Source organism: Anomaloglossus baeobatrachus, chromosome 1, assembly GCF_048569485.1.
Source record: "Anomaloglossus baeobatrachus isolate aAnoBae1 chromosome 1, aAnoBae1.hap1, whole genome shotgun sequence".
Classification (NCBI taxonomy): Eukaryota; Metazoa; Chordata; class Amphibia; order Anura; family Aromobatidae; genus Anomaloglossus; species Anomaloglossus baeobatrachus.
The window spans coordinates 504,397,581-504,422,901 of NC_134353.1; the positions used below are offsets into that span (position 1 = coordinate 504,397,581).

The 25,321-nt window shown below is 43.6% G+C and overlaps 1 protein-coding gene across 2 annotated transcripts in view; it reads left to right on the forward strand.

Annotated features, from left to right (window-relative positions):
* LOC142243715 (PALM2-AKAP2 fusion protein-like) overlaps positions 1-25,321 on the forward strand; it is a 207,085-nt gene that overhangs the window by 164,313 nt on the left and 17,451 nt on the right. For both annotated transcript variants that reach the window (XM_075315895.1, XM_075315901.1), the window contains exons 2-4: positions 3,417-5,766; positions 16,326-16,504; positions 20,972-21,010. In XM_075315895.1, the coding sequence (XP_075172010.1) occupies positions 3,522-5,766; positions 16,326-16,504; positions 20,972-21,010 (2,463 nt within the window). In that variant the 5' untranslated portion in view covers positions 3,417-3,521. The remainder of the gene's footprint in view (positions 1-3,416; positions 5,767-16,325; positions 16,505-20,971; positions 21,011-25,321) is intronic.

Consider the following 25,321-nt stretch of genomic DNA (forward strand, 5'->3'; position numbering starts at 1 on the left):
CATACGAGTAATAATCAATGACATCTGAATGAGGCATAACCACTGAGAAGTAGATGTATCCATTGTTAAAAAAAATCAGATGTACCAGACAGAATGTAAAAATGTACATATCTAATTAATGAATAGCATCCAAATATATCTAGAGCTTGAAAATTAAGAAGTTCCAAGTTGCTTTTTGAATTGACAGCAGACAAAACAAAAACAGTCTGAAGTGAGTTGTAATACCAATCTCGTCTGGGAGGTCATTAGTTGCTGCCTGGGGACAACTAAGGCATGTGAAGAATTCACAAGCATCCTGTGCTGATTGTTTATATTACACCCATATATCCAAAACCACTGATATAATGCACGTTGTTAGAGTATGCGTATGTGAAGAACAATGAAGTACAACATTATCAGCATCAAAACGTTATGAAATTAAGAAGCAATTTCTGTACATTTCTAGGATGAAACTTTTTTTCCAAACTAAATTAACTCAAGATGCAGTGTTCCAAATTATTATGCACAATAGAGTTTCCAAACTTTTTATAGGTTGTAAAGAACTGAACATAGTCATTTGTTGACTTTGCAGCATTAAGAGGTCACATTTAGGCCTGTTTCATACGTCAGTGATTCTGGTACGTATGTGCTAGTTTTTATACGTACCAGAATCACAGAAATACGCAGACCCAAGGTAAAGCAGCTCTGGTGTTTCAGCTCTCCACAGGTAGAGCTAGGCCCCGGGGAGGATTATGGGGGTGGTGGTAGCCGGTGGCGCCGGAGCGCAGAACGACGGCACCGGCAATGACAGGGACGGAACAGGAGCTGCGATCCAAAGTTCTCTTTGGAGTGCCGCTTTCTACTATGATGGACTCCAGCCGATCCCGGACAGTTCAGAGGTCACCACCGGTGTTCCCACTGTGTGTTCTTCGTGGTAGGGGGTCCCTCCACTCCAGTGTCTGGTAAATGGAATGGGCCACGGGTGCTTTCTGCACGCTCAGCAGACCCTGGGATTCCCCTGTGCTGTGGAGAGCCCGGACTGAGCTTTCTGCTCCAAGCCTCAGACCCCACTGAGCTCCCAGAAGTATAAAAGGTAGCTTTGGACCGAGGTCCCGACTTGTGAGAAGATGTTCCTTTCTTTCCTCCAAGTGATGCCCACCCCCTGGTGGTTGCCCTAGTGACCGGAAAGTCCCATGCCTCGTGATGGCCACCCCCTGTCCACCCTAGGCCAAGTCCAGTAGGAAAGCACCTAACTGTATGTTGTGTGTGAATCTGGTAAACACTAATGGTTAACCCCCTCCTTACCCGGGATGAGTACTGCACCTAAAGTGAGATGCAATACCCTGTGGCGACTGAAGCCTCAGCGGTGCCACATTTTCATGCCTCAACATTGATTGACCATTGTCGATGTGGACCACCATTACCTTCAGGTCGCCTCAGGGTCTTCTGGGACTTCACGTGTTGGTGATCTTCTGGCCACAGGTGGGTCAGGTTAACATCAATGGGAATCATGACCCCACTTTCGGTAATTGCGGTCAGGGGGTGACCGCCACTGCAGTTTAGGGAGCGCCTGAGGCTGATGGTAGATGCAGTCAGTTGTTGTGGCCTCCCGAGAGTGAGGCTGGCCCCAGGGCCCAGTGTAAGTGTGTAGTACCACAGGTCGCAGAAGAACTCACACACAGGCAGCAATGTCTTTCAGGGTTTTTACTCACTTTTCTGATGGTAATGTGAGACAACCCAAGCGATGCTATGATGAACCAGGTGAAACCAGGCAACCCTCCGGCTGATGTAGGGGTGACTGCTGACTCGCCTTCCTAGCCCTTCTTGTTTGGGGTGACTCCTGACTTGTAGTACTGCGGGGATCACCCAGGGAAGTCGCAACTGCCAATTCTCCACTTTCTGACCCGTTTGCTGACAGCGTGGACCAAGGATAAGATGGCTCCAGGCTCGATCCTCCTTATGGGCCCTCTCGTTGCTGTTGATGCTGCAGGTTCTGTGTGGTTTGGTGAGGTACATACAGCACCCTCACCAGCAGGTTTAGCAGGCCGAGTAGATGGGTTCCTGCTCTGGGAACCTGTTTTCCCGTGCGGGCTTGCCTACCAGTAGTCTCCTTACTCAGCCACCTCTTCACTACTTCTCTAGGTGGTTTTCAGGCAGTACCACTGGGTAGCCGTTCTCCCCCGCCAGCAGCCACTACAGGTGCAGGGTCTGACAGGGTCCTGCTCCACTCCTCTACCCTTCAGACGCAGCTCCTCCACTCCTATTCCTCTGACTGCCACTGCACAACTCTCCGTCTCCAGTCCCACTACCCACCACTAGCTGGGATGCGAGGGCTACGCCCCCTCCCTGTGTCTGCCCAGGGGTCCCCTCTAAGCTGTGTGTGTGTTCCTGGTTACTTCGTGTCTGTGTGTCCACACCCTAGTCAGCCTATGGGATTACCTGTTTTGTACTCACTCAGCCTGAGTGCAGTACTCAGTGGTGCCTGACCGGGTCAGGGGCGCAACATTTACACTGTGTATAGGCAGAAAGCTGACAATCAATGACGTTGGGGATAGACAGACCTCATGAATACCAAGGTTTACATGGCAACAGGTTTGTTAGTTGACTTAGTGATCATCTTCTACTAAACACAATAGTGTTTTCCCAAAACTACAGCAACCAACCCAATAAGTGAAACTGGATTCAGTGTCTCCATACCTACATTGTGCTGCTCTGAGATGCAGTAGCTAATACTTTTCTTTAAGAACAGCACAGATGAGGTAGGTTATATGTGGGCCATAGACGATGGTTGCATCTATGATAAAGTAATGTGGCAGAGATTACATTATTAGTTTAATATAAAAGCTATTAATGTTTAAAGTAGTTTTAATGTTTTAATTAGACAATGAGTTAAGAAACGAATGCAGAATGCAAGACTCCTTGGAGATGAGAGTGAGAGCATAGAACACTGGCGCATTAGGCCACATGCACTGTATTTGGTGAGTTTTTACATCAGTATCTGTAAGCCAAAACTAGTAGTCGGTAATAAGTACAGAAATGGGGCCCGTGTTTCTATTATACTTTTCCTCTGATCCACTTCTGGTTTTGGCTTACAAATATTGAGGGAGAAAAATAATCAAATACTCAACATGTGCACGTGGCCTTAGTGTTCATTGGGCGCGTGAAGAGCACAAATGAATTTGTAGAATTATTTTAGAGCAGAAATATTTCATATTGCAGCGGGCTTTTTAGATTAGTTAATGAGGTAACATTCTAATGGTTGATGGACATAAAATGGCTTAGTATAACAAAAAAATTAAAGTTGTCTGCTGCATTCACAATGAATTTTGTCTCAGTGATTTTGTCTCAGTGATTTTGTCTCAGTGATCTTGTATTTCGTGATACAGTTTATTATACCAATAGTTCATTATATTTCTTTTTTTGTTTTCTATTTTTAGAGACCATCAATACCAGAGGATGAAATTAAGCTGAAGAAGGATACTGATCAAAACAGTGCCAATTATCCCACACCTATAGATATCATCCTAACCAGCAGTGAAAATATGGAGTTGGAGGTCCAGGCCTCAGAGCCTAAAGGAGTTGTGTTTGTTACATCAGATGTTGCAATAGACAATCAAAATGTACTACTTCCTATGCTAACGAGCCAGAATGGACTTAAGGATAGACATGAGTCATTAGACAGTGATGTTGCAAAAGAAATACGATATCTAGATGAAGTTCTGGAAGCTAATTGCTGTGATACTGGATCAGATAACCCTTTTAATGGATCCCTTTCTCCTGCTGAATCTACAGCTTTTCCAACTACTATAATTGTTGATGGCTCAGGTCCCCATGTCAGTGTTACAAATGATTTTGCTACTCCTGAAATGGATATAATAGTAGTGGACCACAAGCCCCTGCCAGTTGTGGAATTAAGTGAAACTATGGAGGGCATGGAACCAATTAAAATCAATGGTTATTCTAAAGGAGAGTTGAAAGATGATCATACTGATGTATTTACATACCCGGCAAGCCCAAATTCTTCAAACAGTTCACGAAGGTCATCCAGGGATGGCGATAGTCTACCAAAGGTTATTAAAAAAGAAGCAAAGTTTGAGCTTCGAGCCTTTCATGAGGAAAAAAAGCCATCAAAATTATTTGAAGATCTGAACGAGAAGGAACATTTCAGGGTTAGAAAAGTGAGACCTTCAGAGGAAGTTATTGAACTAGAAAAGGAAAGACTTGAACTGATCAGAAGTCAGGCTGTGAAAAAGAACCCTGGTATTGCAACCAAGTGGTGGAACCCACCTCAAGAAAAAACTATAGAGGAACAAATAGATTGTGAGCATCTGGAATCACATCTGAGATATAAAGAGAGGAAACAAAAACAGCAGCAAGGGACATCTCCACCAGCTTATAAAAGCACGCCACCAACATTTGTACCTACAGAACCAACTTCTGTTAATAAGGAAGATATTGTTACTGAGCAAATAGACTTCTCAGCTGCAAGGAAACAGTTTTTGAGCATGGAAAATACAAACCAGACCAACATCAAAGGACCAGCAAAAAGATCAGTTGCATCTAATCTTTTCACAGTAAAGCCATTTTATAAGGTGAACCAACCTAATAAGCCTCAATCATCGGTCATAGTGACTAGCCCATCAAGTTCATGTGTTGAAATGGTTAGACCTCATGAGATCTCATTTGTGGAAAAGGTGGACTGTATTTCCGAGAACCAGTCCTCAGCAGAGCAATCTAGGAAAATATCAACAGAAGATCCCGATTTTGAAAGTGACACAGGGACATTTACATTGACAAAAGATGATGATATTGATATTTCTGACCATTTTGTAAAATCAGTTACTGTGTCTTCTCTGCCAGAGGAGCTGGACTCCGGTTTAGATGACTTGTCTGTTAAATCTCAGGATACTACAGTCATGGAAACACTTTCAAATGATTTTAGTATGGACAATATCAGTGACAGTGGTGCATCAAATGAAACTATTAATACCCTTCATGACCATTCACTGGGAGAATATTCACAGCCCCAAACACCCCTTAAGGACACCCCTTCTGATTATTCAGTGGAAGGGGTATCCAAATCATTTAGCGATCAAGGATTTTCTTCTCTATGCTCAACGCTGAATGACTCAGTTCTTTCCGATGATCAGTTAGAATATCAGGCTGGTATATTTGTAAATAATGTAATACAGCAAGCTCTTGCCGAAAAAGCTGGATTGACAGACTATGAAATACAAGAAAATTTCACAAAGAGAAGTGATGAAACCAAAGAAAAGCCAGAAGAACAAAAAGTCATAGTAAGTGATACTACAAGACCTCTAAGTCCTGAGCGGAAGAATGACACCATTTTCGAGCCACCTCAGGTTTCTTCACCTGTGCAAGAGACTAGAGGAGTTACAGTGACACCAAAGATTCCAGAGCAACGTGAAACCCATCAAGGTAGAGCTCTTGAACCTTTATCTATTCCATCTGTAATGGATGAAGATCCAGTTGAAGAAAATAAGCATGAAAGCTACTTCAGCAAGTACTCCCAAGCTGCTGAACTAAGAAGTACTGCTTCCATTTTGGCAACACAAGAATCTGAGATAACAGTTGGACCTTTTAAACTGAGATCAAAGAAGCAGAGAACACTATCAATGATTGAAGAGGAGATAAGGGCTGCACAAGAAAGAGAACAGGAATTGAAAAAGCAGAGACAGAGACAAAGTTTGCAAGGTCCACCAAGTCCATCAAGCAGAAACGCACCTGCAGTGTCAACAAGAACTGCATACTACAAAACAGCACCAGGTAAGCATGCATGAAAAACTTCCCTAAAACCTCTGCCTTCAGCTTTACATTCCACATCCTTTAACTTAGATTTAGTGATAATCTGTTGAAATGAAGTAATGTCTGCATCCAGTTGTGATCAAGCTACATAAATAACCAGTACATCTGATTTACAGAAAAGGTTTGAGTCCTTTTTGAGAAATAGACACTACAGATGCTGGTTGTTCCTAGGTGTCAATTATGCCAAATGGTTTCCCTCCTGAAACTCTAACTTTAGGGTTTCAGTGGTAATATTTTCAGGTACAGACAGGACAAAGTATGTATGGTCCCTGCAATACTTTATGTTGTTAGTGCTGTTTACAAAATAACACAGACCTTGCAGTATTTGAAATGGCCCTCCTGTGATACCTTTCCAATATTGTTAAGGTGGATTCCATACTCCAGGATTATAAGCCACTTGTGGCTGGCACAAATACCAAAGAGAGAGATGTCACTGTAATGACTTTGAATTATTCTACTACAGAAATACATAAATAGAAATTCCTGGATTTAATATTCTTTGTTAATAAGACGCCTAATTTGATTTATCGAGGATAACCTCCAGGGCCCAAATTGCAAAATCAGAATTTCAGGTAATGTTTCCTCTCATTGTTAGCATGTAGCTTTTTCCATAAGGGAGAAAACCAGACCCCTTCCTAAAATTAACTGCAGCTTCAATAGGTCAATGTTTACTAGAATAAACAGCACATAGACCTCTTGGTTCCCACTTTTATACATAAGTTAAAGGGAACCTGTCACCAGATTTGGCGACTATAAGCTGTGGCCACCACCAGTGGGCTCTTCTATACAGCATTCCAGAATACTGTATATAACAGCCCAGGCCACTGTGTAAAACATAAACATCACTGCGGTGCAGACTGGTCGGATGGGTATCTCCATTCTCCGGGTCCTGTGCCTACTCTTTTGGCCATCTTTGTCCTCCTTCTTCTGAAGCCTGGGTGCATGACGCGTCCTACGTCATCCACGGAAGCCGGCATTGAGGTCCCGCACAGGCGCACTACAATGCTTTGATCTGTCCTGCTCAGGGCAGATCAAATTGCGCCTGCGCAGGGACCTAAATGGCGGCTAGTGGGAATGAAGTAGGATGCGTCATGGACCCAGGCTTCAGAAGAAAGAGGACAAAGGTGGCCAAAAGAGGAGGCACAGGACCTGGAAAATGGAGACACCCATCCAACCAGTCTGCACTGTACCGACCATTAGGTGAGCATTATAAAGTGTTTTTTTACGTTCTACACAGCAGCCTGGGCTGTTATATACAGCATGCACTGGTGGTGGCCGCAGCTTATAGTTGCCAAATCTGGTGATAGGTTCCCTTTAATGGAGAAAACCTAAAATATAAACAATGAGCAAATACCCTGCTGTAAGTAAATAAATATAAGTAGTACATGTCAATAACATAGGGTATTTAGCTGACACTATTTTGACCAACAGAGCGTAAAAGCCACCCCACCATGACAAGGTGTACCCAATCAGTATGGTCCCTAACTCTAGTATCTCACCTCCATGTGCCAGGAGGCCTCAAACTAGATGAGCTGGGCAGAGCAGGACTTATACGTAACTGTTTCACACCTCCGTGTGGAAAGCTAAATAGACAAAATGGGGGGAGCGGGAGGCGGCACCCTTATATGTACAAACTACAAGGAACTAAAGCAAAAATAAAAAAAAATTTGGACAATCCTGATTGGGTGCACCTTTATAGTTTCATAGTGTTGACGGTTGAAGGTAGTCTTTAGTGCATTGAGTTTAACCCATGACCTAACATATCTAACCTAAGATGACTTTTACGCACTTTGGATAAAAATAGGGCCAACTAAGTACCTTCATGTTATTTACATGTAGTTCTGCTATTTTAATTTCCTTACTGCAGTGTTTTTACTCATTCCTTTCATTTTACCGTTGTTAAGAGCCACAGTCTGAATGTGCACCTTTACATTGCACTCATACCAACAGGTGTGCTGGCCCATTTTTTTCAGTTTTGCTAAGTTAATGAAGGCTCAATAGAAAGTGGCACAGTAAGGGTGTTTCCAGGTGAAGTTAAAGCCTATCTAGACAGATAATAATTGGGAACAGGTGTTCTAGGAATACTTATTTCCTGATTATCGGACAGTCTAAACATGTCAGCAATCACCCAAATAACAAGCAAAATGCTCATTCATTAAGTAAGATGATTTTTAAGCAAAGATGATTTTTTTAAGGAAAACCCATTGTTTTTAATAGCTCCTCTGCCTGTGTAAACATGATACTGCTTCTGATAACAGGATGTTCTGTGCACATTGAACCCTTATATTATTCATTGTCCTGTGAACATAGAAGTGAAGTTGGTTTGTCTAATCAGACCATAAAACGACTACCAATTTGCTTACATTTAGCCAATCTATGGTTGTTTAAAGGGCTGTGGTCTGCCAATCTAATTGCACCCATAGTTTGGAGGAAGGTTGACTTGTGTCACGCAGTTTGCCTTCTATTACATGTACATGGGCAGGTTACATGCATTCTATTATGACTGGGAAACAAAGATCAGTAAAAAAAAATGTAGATAGAAATATTTATTGTGATTGTAATGGCCTGCATAAACATTAGACTAATGTCAGCTGAACCCATCAATATCGACAATGTGTTTGGTGACACTGGCAGAATGATGGTCGAGAGAGCTGCCAACAGTGGTCAGGGCGGGGTTGCACAAAATAGCCTGACTGTCCTGAATATGAGATGTTGTTCTCTAGTGATAACCTTGTGCTGATAAAACTTTGGTTGTATTGAAACCACTGTGCACAGCTTTATAAGTGACATATCCCTGTAATCAGGCTTTTAGCTCCAACATTATGCTGCACTCATATTGTACCGCCCCGCGGCCTCGGCTGCGACCGCCGAGCCGCTCGGGTCCGGGCTCGTGTGTGTGTCGGTGGCTCGAGCACCTCCGGACCCGGGGGTCACGTCGCTCTGGAAGGGGGTGAAGTGGCGGTGCACGCAGGGGTTGTGGGGTGGTGGTGTTGTACAGTTCGTGACGCCACCCACAGGTTGTGGTGATGATGGACACCACCGCTGCGGTGAAGGTACGGGGGCTCGTCCGGGACCGGTGTTGTGGCACAGCTTGGTGTTAACCCCTCCGTGGGTAGGGGCAGTGTGTCGCGGGGACCGGTAGTGAGGTTGTAGGGCGCAGGGTTGCGGTACAGCGCGGTGTGATGCCCGAGGGTACTGGTGTACTCACGATTAAACCACACAGAGTCACTGGTAAACCAAACGGGATGACGAACGGGGCCCGCAGCTGGCTGCAGTTTCTCCAGATCAGTTGGTAATGTCCGCCTTTCTCCTGCACCTGTATGTGATCTTGGCTACTGTGCCTGGGCACTGGTAACCCGCTCCCCGGCGTATATGTGTCGGAGGATCCCGTTTGCCTGCAGACGCTGGCCCCTTGGATCTCTGGCCTCTGGCGGTGGCTCCTATCCGGACGGGTTCGGGCTGTTGCCTTCAATCGGGACTTAGGTGGGAATGAACCCCCGAGGTCCAGACCGCAATCAGTTAATTTGACTACTGTGGTGGCTTATAGCCTAGTTTGGGGTCTGAGTACCCTGCCTGGTGCTCTGGTATCCAGTTAGCTCCCCGATTCGGTTCCGGCAGGCCACTACCCTGTCCCGGTCCCTTACGGTTCTGCAGGTCATATTCCCGGTCTCCTGCAGGCGGCCACTACCGTCTGCCTGCCTGACTGATCTGGGGTCCTAGGCTCCAACCCAGGCCCCAAGCAGAACTGTGCTCCTCTCTCCTAACTTCCTCTTGAGCTATCTCGAACTATCTACTTGTGTTTTCCTGCCTCAGGCCAGCAGACTCCTCGGAGGGCGTGTCTTTCCGCCTGACTCCGCCCACCTGGTGTGCCTGTCCGACTCTGAGGGAGGCAATCAGGTCTTTTGGTTGACTGTTGGTACCTTACTGGGGTGGGGGTGTATGTGGTGAGTGTAATGACCTGGGACCCCTGGGGTGTCCAGGGCGTCACAATATTAATAGCTAAACCTGCTGGAAGATTCCCTTTAAGACAAATATTTCTGTAGCAATTGAAGCCTTGCTACCCTCTATTTCATGCTGTAAGTGGAGATCACTATCATTTTGCCTTTAAAGGGAACCTGTCAGGTCCAATATGCACCCAGAACCACGAGCAGGTCCGCACACTTCTCCTGTGTGCTTCAGACTCTGTGACTGCTCTCTGACTGACTGCTGACCCCTCCCACCAGGCTGGCTATACCCAGGGACTTATTCCCATGGAGACCATCCCCTTACATGGTTAACCCTCTATGCCCAGTGTGGAGAGGAGAACTAGGATTTTGGTCATGTTTTGATGGAATCGGCATTGGTACTCCAGGTCCCAGGGGGTAGGTGCTGCATCCCCAAGAGGATGCAGTTCCCTGTAGTGCCCTGAGGCTCTCAGGGGTGCTACACTAAGAGGGACGACTAGTCGTGGGAAATAACACCCTTGCGAATAGTCTCTGCGCTCATTAGCATATCATAAAGAATCTTTAGGAATACTTTTTCTAAACATCTCTTTATGTATGCTTGTATATGCTAGGGGACAGTTAGACAGGGATTAGCAATATGCACCCAGAACTGCTCGTTTTCCTGGGTGCATATTGGACCTTGGACGGGACAGGTTCCCTTTAATAAAGAGAAAAAAGTGCTACAAATTCTGACAGCAAATCAAACAGATCAGCACCAAATATGGGCCAATACTTAGCAAAAATGGTTTATATTAGAAGGGCATTGAGGTAGAAATACATATTGCCTACTTATAAGCAATTTCTAAGAAAGTTTAATAACTTCACACAATTGCATACCTACAGAGCCTGAAAAGTTGCAATAGTTCCACATTACAGAGCTAACAGTGCTTTGTGTGCCTCTGTATTGTGCCTCCATATGGCACCGTATTCTCCCCTTAAAGGAATGCTTCAGGGCTAGAATACCTCTGAAATACATAATCCAATAGACTTGAGAATTTTGTTATTCAGTATATATGCTGATGTTTCCCATACAAGGGTTGAAGCGCCTGTGTTTTATGTGATCTTCTGGCTGGGTCCATGCCATCTGTTGGAAATTACAAACCAATTAGCTCACTGGGAAAAAGTGCACAAAACAAATGCATGTTATGTACATAAGTATTGTCAGCGAAATCTCCTCTCAATAGAGGCTTTTCTGCAAAGCTCTAGTGGATAAGCTCACATTGAACTAATGTGAAGGGGAAAAACAGCCATCAACAAAATGCGAAGCGAGTCTCCCAGTGCCAAGTATGTTCTCTTTGCGTGCGGTTAATCTAGGATTATTGTTTGTTAATACTGGCAGCTTCATTATTGCAAGGAATACCTTGGCCGCAGTAAATAATAACTGGCTTCACTACAAATCATTAATCACTTTACAAGCAGTGTTTGGAATATCTTGCTATTTATGAAGGGTAATATTTCATATCCCAGAGGATATGTACTATAAGGGTATGCTCACACGAGCGACAAAAACAGACGAGAGCAATGCGAGAAATTCTCGCATTGCACTCGGACCAATACTAGTCAATGAGGGAGAGCTGTTGGTCAGCTTTTCTTGCATCCAGATTCTGGATGCGAGAAAAGCGGCAGCATGCTGCGATTTGATCCAGAATACGTCCAAGACTCGCCAATACAAGTCAATGGATGCGAGGAAAAATCGGATGTCACACGGACGGCACACGGACCATCCTAGTGACATCCGTTTTTCTAAATACAATTCTATCATGTAGCACAGAACCCTGTAAATTCTCCTGTACATGACTGTAAGTGAGTAACAGCTGCTGTGCAAAAAAACGGATTGCATACTGACAGCATACTGACAGCACACTGATGACAAGTGAGAAAAAATTGTCCGACTCTCGCAAACGAGAATGGGACCGTGTTTTAATACGCTCATGTGAGTCCAGCCTTAGTGTGCCTATCCAGCATCCATTAGAGAACTAAAGCGGGCTTTACACGCTGCGACATCGCCCAAGCGATCTCATTGGGGTCACGGAATTTGTGACGCACATCCGGTCGCTTTAGCGATGTCTTTGCGTGTGACACCTATGAGCGATTTTGAATCGTCGCAAAAACGTTCAAAATCGCTCATCGGTGACATGGGGGTCCATTCTCGAATATCGCTGCTGATCGGTGTACGAAGTAGTTCGTCGCTCCTGCGGCAGCACACATCGCTATGTGTGACACCGCAGGAACCAGGAACCTCACCTTACCTGCGGCCGCCGGCAATGAGGAAGGAAAGAGGTGGGCGGGATGTTACGTCCCGCTCATCTCCGCCCCTCCGCTTTTATTGGGCGGCGGTTCAGTGACGTCGCTGTGACGCTGAATGAACCGCCCCCCTTAGAAAGGTCACAGCGACGTCGGTAGGCAGGTAAGTAGTGTGACTTGTCCGCACGATGTTGTGCAGCGATTTGCCCGTGTCGCACAACCGATGGGGGCGGGTACGCACGCTAGCGATATCGGTCACGATATCGCAGCGTGTAAAGCGGCCTTTAGAGAACCCTTATCATGATCTTTCTCTAAATGTGAAATTCGAACATTTCAAGGGAAATGTTAGTTCTCTCTGTTGGGATTTATTTCATATAGCCTATATTTCATAATTGTCAAATTATAACTAAGCATTGGCATAATACATCACAAAACTATTCCTTAGATGTTTGTCTGACATTAGAAAGCAGATATTTCAAAAAAACTGACCCGCACATCCAACAAGTGTGAACAGGTGTAAACCAACAGACATAGAAGTCTTTTCAGTTTGCCAAATAAATACCCCTTATTTATCTAGAATTAGCTCAATGAAATATGACAAAAAAATGCATATAAAACATTTTTATTAGTACAAAAAGACGTATACCCTCACTTCCCCCTCAGTGTCTACGGTCCCACGACGAAGCAACACGCGAAACACGTGTTGGGACTTGTCCCCCCACCTGTCTACACATCTTATTCTGGTAAGAAGTCTGCATAGTATATGCTTGGTATACCTGTATGCCACTATGTGTATTTTGTGCCCCACTATGTGGTGACTCTCTGGTTGTGCTGTGCAGTATTTTACTAAACGCGGTAACAGAGAGGTCCCTAGTTATTTTAACTGGGAACTTATCTTTTTCCTGTATGTGGCAATTACATGGTCCTAAGAAAGTATGCTTAAGGCCTCTGCCACACTCACGTGAAAATCACGCACGTGCCGTGAGACACGCGAGAGACATGCGGGCCACATGTGTTCTCTGTGTGCTATCCACGATAACACACGGAGAACCGGTAATTTGCATACTCACGTGGTCCTTCCTGCTGTCCAGGGTGCTGTTCTGGGCTGAGCTGAGCATTGGTGTACGTGTCTCCGTGCCGCCGGTATGTGCAAAAACGTACCAAACACGTACCGGCGGGGGGGGTTTCTTTCACTCTCTTGTGTCTGTGTGAACTTGGTTTTATCACATTATTTTGTAATAATTATGTCCCCCTTATTGGCTTTAAATGACTTTTTGTACTAATAAAAATGTTTTAAATGCATTTTTTTTGTCATATTTCATTGAGCTAACTCTAGATAAATAAGGGGTATTTATTTGGAAAACTGAAAAGACTTCCTATGTCTGTTGGTTTATAATTATGCTTTATGAGGCCTTTGCCCTATGATTATATTATGAGATCCAATATTGACTCTCAACTTTGTTTAAAAGTGTGAACAGGTGCTAGCTGAAAAAACATAGTGAATATAAGATGCATACAGCGGCACACTAAAAAGCCAACAATGTTACTGCTATATGAAAAATGAGATTTTTAGTTTATGTATTGGCCAACGCATGTAAGCCCAGAAACCAACGGCAAAGTAATCTCTATAATCCGGGTACCTAACTTAAATGCCTCTATCTAGGTTAAACACATCCATGTCTACTCCCTTATAAAAAAGCACCCAGGGCACGGACCGATCAACGGCCACCACAGTGACATCCCCAATTGTATTTACTGCCCGGGACCGAGTACCCCATAACCCTGGGCGACACACTTCTGTGCGGTAGGTGCTCAAGTAGGATCCAGTCCCGTATGTAGCGTAGAGCAAATACTTGGCACTCAAATAGTTGAAAAAACTTCTATTTTATTGAGTACGCTTGACAAGATACAGCAGAGATGGTTCAGTCTAACATAGACCTTTATCAGTGTGCAGGGTAGATGGTCTGCTCAGCTTGTGAGTGAAAGTAGCGCTGGTGTAACTCACGGTGTCCACCGCTGTGTGATAAAAGCGCCTAAAGTCTATGTCCAAAATGTCTCTGCTGTATCTGGTCAAGCTTACTCAAGAAAATGACCAGTTTCTCCAACTATTTGAGTGCCAAATATTTGCTCTTCACTTTTGCCTTATGACATGCTCAATCATTATGAAAAAAACATTGTTCATCACCAAATTGCTCCTGGATCATTTTGAGAAGCTGTTCTTGGCCAATGCTTAGATCCTATTCTTCATTCCAGAATTCTTAGGCAAAATTGTCAGTGAGCCATCTCCAGGGATGAAAAGCAACCACACACATCAATAGTCTCAGACTGCTTTACTGTTTGCATGACACAGGTCCCATGGTAGCGCTCATCTTTTCTTTGGACAATCATTCTTTCAGTCTTCTACTGTCCAATTCTTATACTTTCTATATACTGATAATTCTGCAGGAAGTACAGGGATTGGACTGCAAAGGATCTGGGTAAAGTCATTTTCTCTGCTGAAGCCTCCTTCAGACTATCTGGGACATATGGAAGAATGATTATCCTTAAAAGAACAGGGTCCATGGCCAGGAAACTCCCAAGATATCCCCATAGAGAACCTGTGGTCAATCCTCAAAAAGCAAGAGAACAAATGAAAATACAGAGATGGTGATAAACTCCAAACACTGATTAGAAAAGTATTGGTTGTTACCAGTCAGGATTTGGTTCAGAAGCTGATATCCAGCATGCCAGCATTACAAAAGTCTTGAACTTTAAGGGCCAACTCTAACTAAAGGCCGCTTTACACGCTACGACATCGCTCAAACGATCTCGTTGGGGTCACGGAATTTGTGACGCACATCTAGCTGCTTTAGCGATGTCTTTGCGTGTGACACCTATGAGTGATTTTGCATCGTCGCAAAAACGCTAATCGGTGATATGCCCCCCTATTCTCAATTATCGTTGCTGCTGCTTGTACGATGTAGTTCGTCGTTCCTGCAGCAGCACACATCGCTATGTGTGACACTGCAGGAACGAGGAACTCACCTTACCCGCGGCCGCCGGCAATGCGGAAGAAAGGAGGTGGGCGGGATGTTACGTCCCGCTCATCTCCGCCCCTCCGCTTCTATTGGGCGCCCACTTAGTGACGTCGCTGTGACGCCAAACGAACCGCCCCCTTAGAAAGGAGGCAGTTCGCCGGTCACAGCGACGTCGCTAGGCAGGTAAGTAGTGTTACGGGTCTGAGCAATGTTGTGTGCCACGGGCAGCGATTTGCCCATGTCGCACAACCGATGAGGGCGGGTACGCACGCTAGCAATATCGGTAACGATATCGCAGCGTGTAAAGCGGCCTTTATACATTGAGAGAAATCTGGCATTGAACTCGGCCCATTTAAGACAATGCTGCAGCTCACATCTGCCAGTTTGTCCTCAGTCCTAAATAAACTGAGGAAAAAAATTGCAGCATGCTGTGATTGTCTACAAGAGCCATGTCCCTCGCACCCATACAAGTCTATGGGTATAAGACAAATATCAGACTGCACTTGGATGACATCCAAGTGCAGCGTGATAAATACACAGGCTGACAATGGAGGAGATGGGGATTAACCCCTCCCTTTCCACCGCAACTGTGATCCGATCTCAAGATCAGATCACAGTCGCATGACACTCGACTCACACTTGCAGCAGAGCCTGAGCTTCATTAGCATGTCGCATCTGATGCTTTCACATCAGAAGCGATACGCAAGTGTGACTTTGCCCTAAAGGATGTAACAACACTGAGCAGAAAACTGTGAAAACCATAATTTGTGTCAGTCTCAAAACTTTTTCCCACGAGAGTACATATTAGGAAAGGTTTTCTGAAAGGGGACAATCCCTTGGGAGTATAATCAGAAGTTGTAGCCTCAGGACAAGGAAAGGTTCTGCTGCCATGTTTAGAGGATACAAGCATCCCCAGTGATATTATCTACTATCTAGTAAGTAGTATTTCTTTCTTTGTGAGTAGGGGGACATCTAGTGGTCAATTACTATATGTCATTACAAACATTTTCCAAGATTATAAAGTAACTTTTATCAGTAAATTAGGGTGATCAATCTCTGAATTGGCCAAAAAGCCATTAAAAAAAAAGAATGCTACAAAGTCAAATATTCCAGATTTTATGTATTTTTATTTGTGATCCAGATTAATGGAATTGTACAGAATCAGAAAATCATGGCTGCTTTCTTTGCAGAAACAGTGCCACACAGGTTGTATGCGGTATTGCATCTCAGCTCATGTAACACTCCTGATGAGAATGTTGTACTTTTATCTTTCCAGGTAAAATAGAGAAAGTAAAATCTCCATCTTCACCAAAAGCAGAAATTTTCCCAGTACAAAGTGATCCTCAACTAGAAGATCCTACTGGATCTCAACGTCCCAAGAATCTCATGCAAACACTCCTGGATGATTATGAGAGCCATAAAAGTAAGAGACGTGACCGAATGGATGATTCTAGTGTAAGTTTTCCTTATCTTCATGCTTTTGTGCATCTTTTCTGCAGATCTCTATAACATATACTAATATTTGCATAATCCTATGTCATCCTGCAAAACAAATAGATCGTATAATGCTGTGATACCTATAGCCATTCATGTACAAGTTTTGTGCAGGGGTGGACTGACTATGTGGGAACTAGATCAGCACATGTTGAAGCTTTCAGCAAATTGTGGGAGAATGAGACGTACACCAACCATTATCTTCATCACCACAACATGTATTCAATAGAAACTGATAGGTCATACAGTGCAGACTGAGCAAAAATAGTTTACACTGCACAGTCTGCTTAACACTCAAGATAGTCACCCAGCATAAGCCTTCATCTGTATACTTCAACAATGCCTAATGGTCGATTAATCAAACCACTGCTTCACCCCTGTCACTACCAGCAGCGAACCAACACTAATGGCGATTGCTACTGCTTAACTGTTTAAAAGCTTCTGACAATCACTTATAGTGGAACTTATATAGCATGATTGCAGGTGTGTTCGCCACCAATCCCTGCACTACCATTGTGGGGGATCGTTGGGTTGTCATGTCAGCCGTTGCTGCCATCTTTGTACTCCTCTGAAGCTCAGCCATAGGCTGAGCTTCAAAGGAGACAACAATTTATATTAGATACTGCAATACTGTGGTATTTCAATATATAATAAGAGGATCAAAAAGTTGCACGTTAAGTCCATTAGAAGGACTTGAGAATAAAATAAAAACATATAAAAGTTCAAATCACCCTCTTTTTCCAGTTATAAAAATGATAATAAAGCTTGCTTGCTTGCCTGCTGTAAAGTGGTTAGTAAAAGCCCTGTGACATCAGTGCTGTGAGCTCGGGTCTCAGTCGCCATTCTTCTAATGTAACATCTTTATTCGTGTGTCCATTGTTATAACTGTTTTACGTTTCTTGGCCCATCTTCACTGACCTGCTTCTACATACAGTTATATAGCAGGTGTTATGTTGGCCCATCTGTCATGAACATGGGGAGAACATATTGTCCATGCTAACATTGCATTCAGCCAATTAAAGCGATCTGCTTTAACACTTCTGGACTCTCATCCTTCCATTTCTCACCAACTTCTTTCTACCCTAAGGACAGTTGTGCTTCCATTACCCACCATCACCATTATCATGTTTCTGTACCAATAGATCCTAGCAATACATAATGTAATACAGAGAAAATAGATATTGATCTTATAGCTGTCATGTTTAATATATTTATTCCCATTTTTTGCACTAACACTTTTATTTTACTGTACACTTTTTACAAAAGGTGCTTTGTCATCAGCCTGTTCACAAAAGCACCGTATGGTGGTACACAGTCATTACCCTGTGTGGCATCACACAACATCAGTGCCCATGTATTTACCTTGAGCACGAATCTTCCTTATATAACATCGAGTCAGAAGACACCATACGTTCTCCAAGTGTTTTATGCTTTGTGCGCCTGATGAAATGACCTACTAATTTTTGTAAACTTTTTTGAAATATGATCTGATGAAGTATAAGGACTTGTATCACACCATGTGTTAAGAATCTGACTTTAACCGTGCTCATACATCTTAAGCTAAGTTCACCTGTCCTGTAATCATCCTGCAGGGATTCGTTGTATAAAAAGTTCTGCAAACACAACTTTTCTGTCCGTTGTTAAAGGGAAGGTGTTGCGTTTTTTATTTTTTTTTATTAATAACAGTGATTATGGAATCAATTATTTTTAATACAAAATTAAATTCATTAAATTCATTGTTTATTTAGTTTTTGTTTAATTCTATTTTTACTGAAGCACTGGGGGCTGCCATCTTGGATTTGCTGTGTGTAACGACAGTTACTCAAATACAGCAGCTCCCTGTGCATTAGGTCTGATAGTCGCACTCCGACCCTATCTTTTACAGTGTGTACTCCCTGCTGTGACCTGGACATGCCCCCTGGGTTGTCCAGATCACAGCTCTGGGAGGAGACCGCCACCATCTCTGTGAAGCCCACAGCATATACTGTGCACTCCACTTTCCCCCTGTCACCCATTCTGTACAGCTGTGATAGGAGGAGTTGACGAGACACCAGGCTCGTGCCTGGAGCGAACCCACCCGAACTGATCCTAGTGTGTTGTGGAAGTCGCGCTGCAATCACAGCCACCACCCCTTCCTGTTCCCTCCTAACGGGATCCTGGTGTGCTGGGGAAGTCGCTCTCCGATCACCACCCCCCTCCCCCGCTCCCTCCTAACTGATCCTGGTGTACCGTGGAAGTTGATCACCACTCCCCCACCAAGCCCCCCCCCACTGTAATGCAGTTCCGGACTCAGGCTGCAGATCGCCCCTCCTCGCCACATATCATCTCGGACCTCCGATCCCGGTGTGACATGTGTAGTGCAATGTTGGACTCAGGCTGCAGTTCGCCCCTCCTCGCTGTATGTCATCTCAGATTTCCGATCCCCGCTGGACATCTGTAGTGTAGTGCTGGACTCATGCTGCAGTTCACCCCTCCTTGCCACATGTCACCTCAGACCTTCGATCCTGGCCGGCAGCTTCTCTTGTCAACCTGGTGTCTCAGCGCTCAGAGCACATGAATATGAGGACACAAAAATATTTGGGCACAGTAATATGGAGGCAGAGTACATGGGGCATAGTACACAGTGGTGCACAGTATACAGTGGAGCACTATGCCAGCTGTCCTTGGTTAGATTTTAGACATATTAGGATCACTTTGCGGTCACCAACAAAATGGCTCCGCACTATGATCCTAAATTTCATCCTCCCTTATACATTTGGAAACACCCAGAAGGGGAGGTGTGACATCACACACATCACATAAGAGCAGATTCCACCCACTTTTACTGCATTTGTAATGTGAGCTAGTTGTACAGTAGATTTTCAGCAGCTGTTCCCCCTAGTGTTTAAGAGTGGAAAATATCATATATTTTAAAATATTTTTTTTTGTATTTTGCTCAATTTAAAATATTTACCATATACAAAACATTAATACTTTATATTTTTTCAGTTATTGAAAAATTGGGTTTTTTTTTTACAACACCTTCCCTTTAAATAACTAATGTCTGCCAGATCCCTCTTTTTAATATGGCAAGCTATGGAGGATGGATCCTTTAACAGATTGCTATTTAGTGATCTTTTTTACTTGCATTTGTAACAGATCCGTTTTTTTCTTACATGATCCTTTTCAAATGGAATCTAAATAGTAATCCTTTAACGGATCCGTTCTCCATAGACTAGACATGTTAAAAAACGGATCAGAGATCATTTTGCTAACGGATAATTACATGACATGTGAACTCAGCCACACATAGCTGTCAACCAACAGCTATCTCTTCTGACTCCGCTACATTTCTTTTAGCCTGAGTTCTGGCAGCTTATCTGCAGGAAGAACAATATGATCAGGCATATGAAATCAAAGTGCCCAATCCTTCTCTCTTCCTACATCAGGCATCAAGATAGAGTCGTAAACCCCCGATACACAGATAGTCCTCTGGTCCCACCAAAATGGCAAACTTTAATGTATATGGGGGCCTTAGTAGACTAAAGCCCCCGTCACATTTAGCGACTTACCAGCGATCCCAAAAACGATGCAACCTGGTAAGGATCGCTGGTAAGTCGCTGGGAGGTCGCTGGTGAGATGTCACACAGTCAGACCTTACCAACGACACAGTAACGATACAGGTTGCAGTAGCGACCTGTATAACGATCTCAGCAGTCACTGTGACCCTGTCACACAGTGTCAAACACAGCGATGTGTCCTGCCCAGCAAGACATCGCCTTTGAAGAAAATGGTCCAGGACATTCAGCAATGACCGGCGACCTTACAGTAGGGGCCAGGTCGTTGCTGGATGTCACACACAGCAACATCGCTAGCAAGATCGCTGTTGCGTCACAAAAACCGATGTCACTAGCGATGTCGCTTAGTGAGACGTGGCCTTTAGAAAGGTGACCCTTCATGTCATTATAATATAGCAATCACTAGTACAGATGGTGAAAACTGATTTACACATCCCATTCTGTCAGCGACAAATGGTCTGTGGCCACTTGCAAGGGAGCGGGAGCATCCTGGGATCAGCAGCTTTTCTTTTGATTAGGCATCTTGACGTGATGTCATCATTGCACATGTGCAGCCAGATAATAAAAAGAATACCTGTGGATGCCGGCAGATAAGAGGCAGTACTCCCACTCCCGGGCTGCGGTCACAGCACCAACTCTTTAACCCGGAGCAAAATTCCTAAAATGACATTTTAGGAATTTTGCTTTTTGTTAACTCCTTACTTGGAATTCCTGGGTTATTCCTATACAGTTAGCTACAGTCATCCAGAAGCTTGTTATACACTGTGTGTACTAATTGTCTTTCATCTGAAATACCATGTGCTTCTTTACTGTACCCTCGTCTGTCAGTGTCCAGTGTACTAATTGTCTTCTTTTCCTTCTCTTTCACCAGTACACCTGTAAATTACTGTCTTACAGAGTTACTACTGAGGTACCTGTGACCTAACTGCATTCTCACAGTTCCATGCATGTTATTTAGTGCATGATTCCCTTGTTATTATTTTTGTGATCTGTCTGTCATTTATCACACTGTGTACTTGTAGGAACAGTTTCAACAGTAGAGTAACGGCTAACTAAAGGGGTTGTCTGGTCTATAATGATTAGTCTACAGTCACTGTATGTGACTGCAGACTTGTGACCCTTCACAGCTCACAGTGAAGTGCGTGAGTATTTCTATCGCATCCTCACGGCCACTTGACCGCCATTCCCGGCTCTAACACCAGTGACTCCTCACAGTGCACAGTGCGAACGATGTGAGGATTCACAAGTCTGCAGTCACAGAGCGACACAGAGTGACTACAGACTTGTCATTTTAGACCAGATAACTCATATAAGTAATGTATGTGCAGACTTAAAGGAGTGTTACACTTTCAAAGTTCTAAGGTTTGTATATTGCGTATAACAAAACTAGTCTTACTTATTGCTACTCCAGTAATGCTCCCCATTGTTCTTTTTGACATGTCTGCAGTGGTAACGTCACATCAACAGCCATAACGGCTGCAGCAATCACATGCAGTGAACGTGTAGTGACTAGAGTTGAGCAAGTACCTAACTATTCGTACGATACTCATAACGAATACTGTCTAATACTCGTGTATTCATTCCGACTAGCATGTGCAATGCAAGTCACTGGGGAAAAATTCACGAAGTAACAAGTAACCTGAATGCCATACTATTCGTGCGAGTAGCACATAGTGCGGAATTCGGGTTGCTCCTTATATTTCAAGTTTTCCCCATTGACTTGCATTGCACACACTATTCGGAATGAATACGCAAGTATTAGACAGTACTCATTATGAGTATAGTACGAATAGTTAGGTACTCGCTCAACTCTAGAAGTGACCACTGCACATAATGTGATCAAAGACCGTCAAGGAGCAGAAGAGAGATGGCACTGGACTTGCATTAAACGGCATCTGTCAGCAGATTTTTGCTATGTAATTTGAAGACAGAACGAGGTGGGGCTGAGACACTGATTTCAGCAATGTGTAACTTATTAGGCTGTGTGTTGTTGTTTCCATGCAATGAGTGTTTTATCAGCACTATCACTGCTTAGGCTAGTTGCCCATGTGAGACCTTTTGCTACCACATTCTCAGCACTGATTAGTAGCTCACTGTCAATATACAATGTACACAGAAACCTGTGATGTGGGTGGGGTTAGCTCTCTTAGATCTGCTACATGCTAAAAACTCTGATTGTGTGACTGTTGCACCCAGTAACCCAAGTGATACAGCATGACATTCAAGGTCTCTTTGTCTACATCATACTGTTCTCACAAGAGGTAGCAGAAAATCTGGTGACAGATATGCAAGTAAGGTAATTTTATTATTTACAGTAATATTTGAACTTTGTAAGTGGAACCCCCATTCTAATTGTGTGTTGCAGAGGGTTATAATAGTAATAACGTAGCAGTGAGCTGATAGCTAAATAGTTATTACACCCTACTCCACCATAAACATGCACACTTAGCTTGGTGAGCTTGAATGCTTTTTCAGTGTAGATTGAGGGATAAATTTCAGCCAGACCCCTCTCCTGACATAAAGGATGAAATCCAACATGTCAAACCATTTTCTACATATAGCAAATCTGATGTTTCCTCCCAAACACATTAGTCTGAGCAACTTCTATTTAATGTAAAGAGGTGGTCGGTATTATTGTGTCCTGTATCCACCTCCACAAAAGATACTCTGACATGCTCCAGTATGTATCCACTCGGTTCAATCACTTAAAGTGTCCTGTATCCACCTCCACAAAAGATACTCTAACATGCTCCAGTATGTATCCACTCACTCTGGCATGCTTCAGTATGTATCCACTCACTATGACATGCTCCAGTATGTATCCACTCACTCTGACATGCTCCAGTATGTATCCACTCACTCTGACATGCTCCAGTATGTATCCACTCACTCTGACATGCTCCAGTATGTATCCACTCACTCTGACATGCTCCAGTATGTATCCACTCACTCTGACATGCTCCAGTATGTATCCACTCACTCTGACATGCTCCAGTATGTATCCACTCACTCTGACATGCTCCAGTATGTATCCACTCACTCTGACATGCTCCAGTATGTATCCACTCGGTTCAATCGTTTAAAGTGTCCTTCATTGTCAAATTCGAAAACCTAAGAGCAGTCAGATTGATCCAAATATGGCTCTACAAGATCCGAATATTTTCGAATTTTGCGCTCTGATTTCGATAGAGGAGCAGGCTTCAGAATTTGCGCAACAAAATGGTTTGCTTCTGTCCCAGCAACAGCTTCAACGGCAGCAGCAACAACAACAACAACAACCACAATGCCTGCTCGGAACGCCTGACTGCACTGGAAACATCAGCCAAAAAACTAAATCCATGCGCCAAAAGGATTACGAAGGATTTCGTTGCAACAAGTGCAAGAAATGGAGAGCAGCAAAGAATGCATTGGTCGGTGGCGATATACGAGGCGCTTCTGAAGCAAATGAATTGCACTCTTTCTTTGCTACTTTGGCAACGGATAGGAAGTCGCACCCCAAAATTTCGATAAAAGCAGCGCTAGCAATTCTGTATTTTTGGACAAAAAATGTATCATTGGCACAAACAGTCGATGCTTCAAGGAGTCGTTTTTCCTCCTGTGTTTTTCCTGACAGATGTAAAAAATAAATAGAATGTGAAAACATATGAATTGAAATAGGTATACACTTTATTTCATGCCAATAGATATATAATCAATGATAGAACAGGGTGGATACATACTTTAGCATGTCAGAGCATCTTTTGTGAAGGTGGATACATACACAATAATACCGAGGTGGTCCACTACTCAGCGCTGTGACAAGCGGTGAAACTCCACCCACAGCCCAATCACTTGGGAGACTAGGGCTGAGTGTGGTGATGTCGGGTTAACTGGCAGTTGATGTTACCGCACTGGATCCCAAAGGTCACAGAGCCCAGGGGGGTCACGTGATAGGGGTGAGTGAACCGCAACTGCTCAGAGGCACAATTGACTAATCAAGGTATTTGAAAAAAGACTTCTTTATGAGGTTTACATCAATGTGTGGCCCTATGCTGAGTAGTGAAACACCCCTTTAATATGTATAGTCAGCACTAAGCATGCTCAGCCCAGTTTCTGATACATTGTTGATATCTTCTTTGAACCTATTTGTAATTTGACTATAATCAGTACAAATAAAGAGAACAGTATCAATTGCTGAATTTTGGAGACTGTTAAACTGCATGTAATTGATTTTATACTGTATATTCACACAGTTGTTATAAGGCAGCTATGGAGTGAGTCTGCTCTGAAATGGCCAGAGTAGTAGACAACCTGTTTAATGTTTGCTTGTTTGTAAGAAAATATGGTAATTTTATATTTTTCATACCACAATCTTTATAAAAAAAAAAATTAGATAGATATATATATATACAGTGCCTACAAGTAGTATTCAACCCCCTGCAGATTTAGCAGGTTTGATAAGATGCAAATAAGTTAGAGCCTGCAAACTTTAAACAAGAGCAGGATTTATTAACAGATGCATAAATCTTACAAACCAACAAGTTATGTTGCTCAGTTAAATTTTAATACATTTTCAACATAAAAGTGTGGCTCAATTATTATTCAACCCCTAGGTTTAATATTTTGTGGAATAACCCTTGTTTGCAATTACAGCTAATAATCGTCTTTTATAAGACCTGATCAGGCCGGCACAGGTCTCTGGAGTTATCTTGGCCCACTCCTCCATGCAGATCTTCTCCAAGTTATCTAGGTTCTTTGGGTGTCTCATGTGGACTTTAATCTTGAGCTCCTTCCACAAGTTTTCAATTGGGTTAAGGTCAGGAGACTGACTAGGCCACTGCAATACCTTGATTTTTTCCCTCTTGAACCAGGCCTTGGTTTTCTTGGCTGTGTGCTTTGGGTCGTTGTCTTGTTGGAAGGTGAAATGACGACCCATCTTAAGATCCTTGATGGAGGAGCGGAGGTTCTTGGCCAAAACCTCCAGGTAGGCTGTGCTATCCATCTTCCCATGGATGCGGACCAGATGGCCAGGCCCCTTGGCTGAGAAACAGCCCCACAGCATGATGCTGCCACCACCATGCTTGACTGTAGGGGTGGTATTCTTGGGGTCGTATGCAGTGCCATCCAGTCTCCAAACGTCACGTGTGTGGTTGGCACCAAAGATCTCGATCTTGGTCTCATCAGACCAGAGAACCTTGAACCAGTCTGTCTCAGAGTCCTCCAAGTGATCATGAGCAAACTG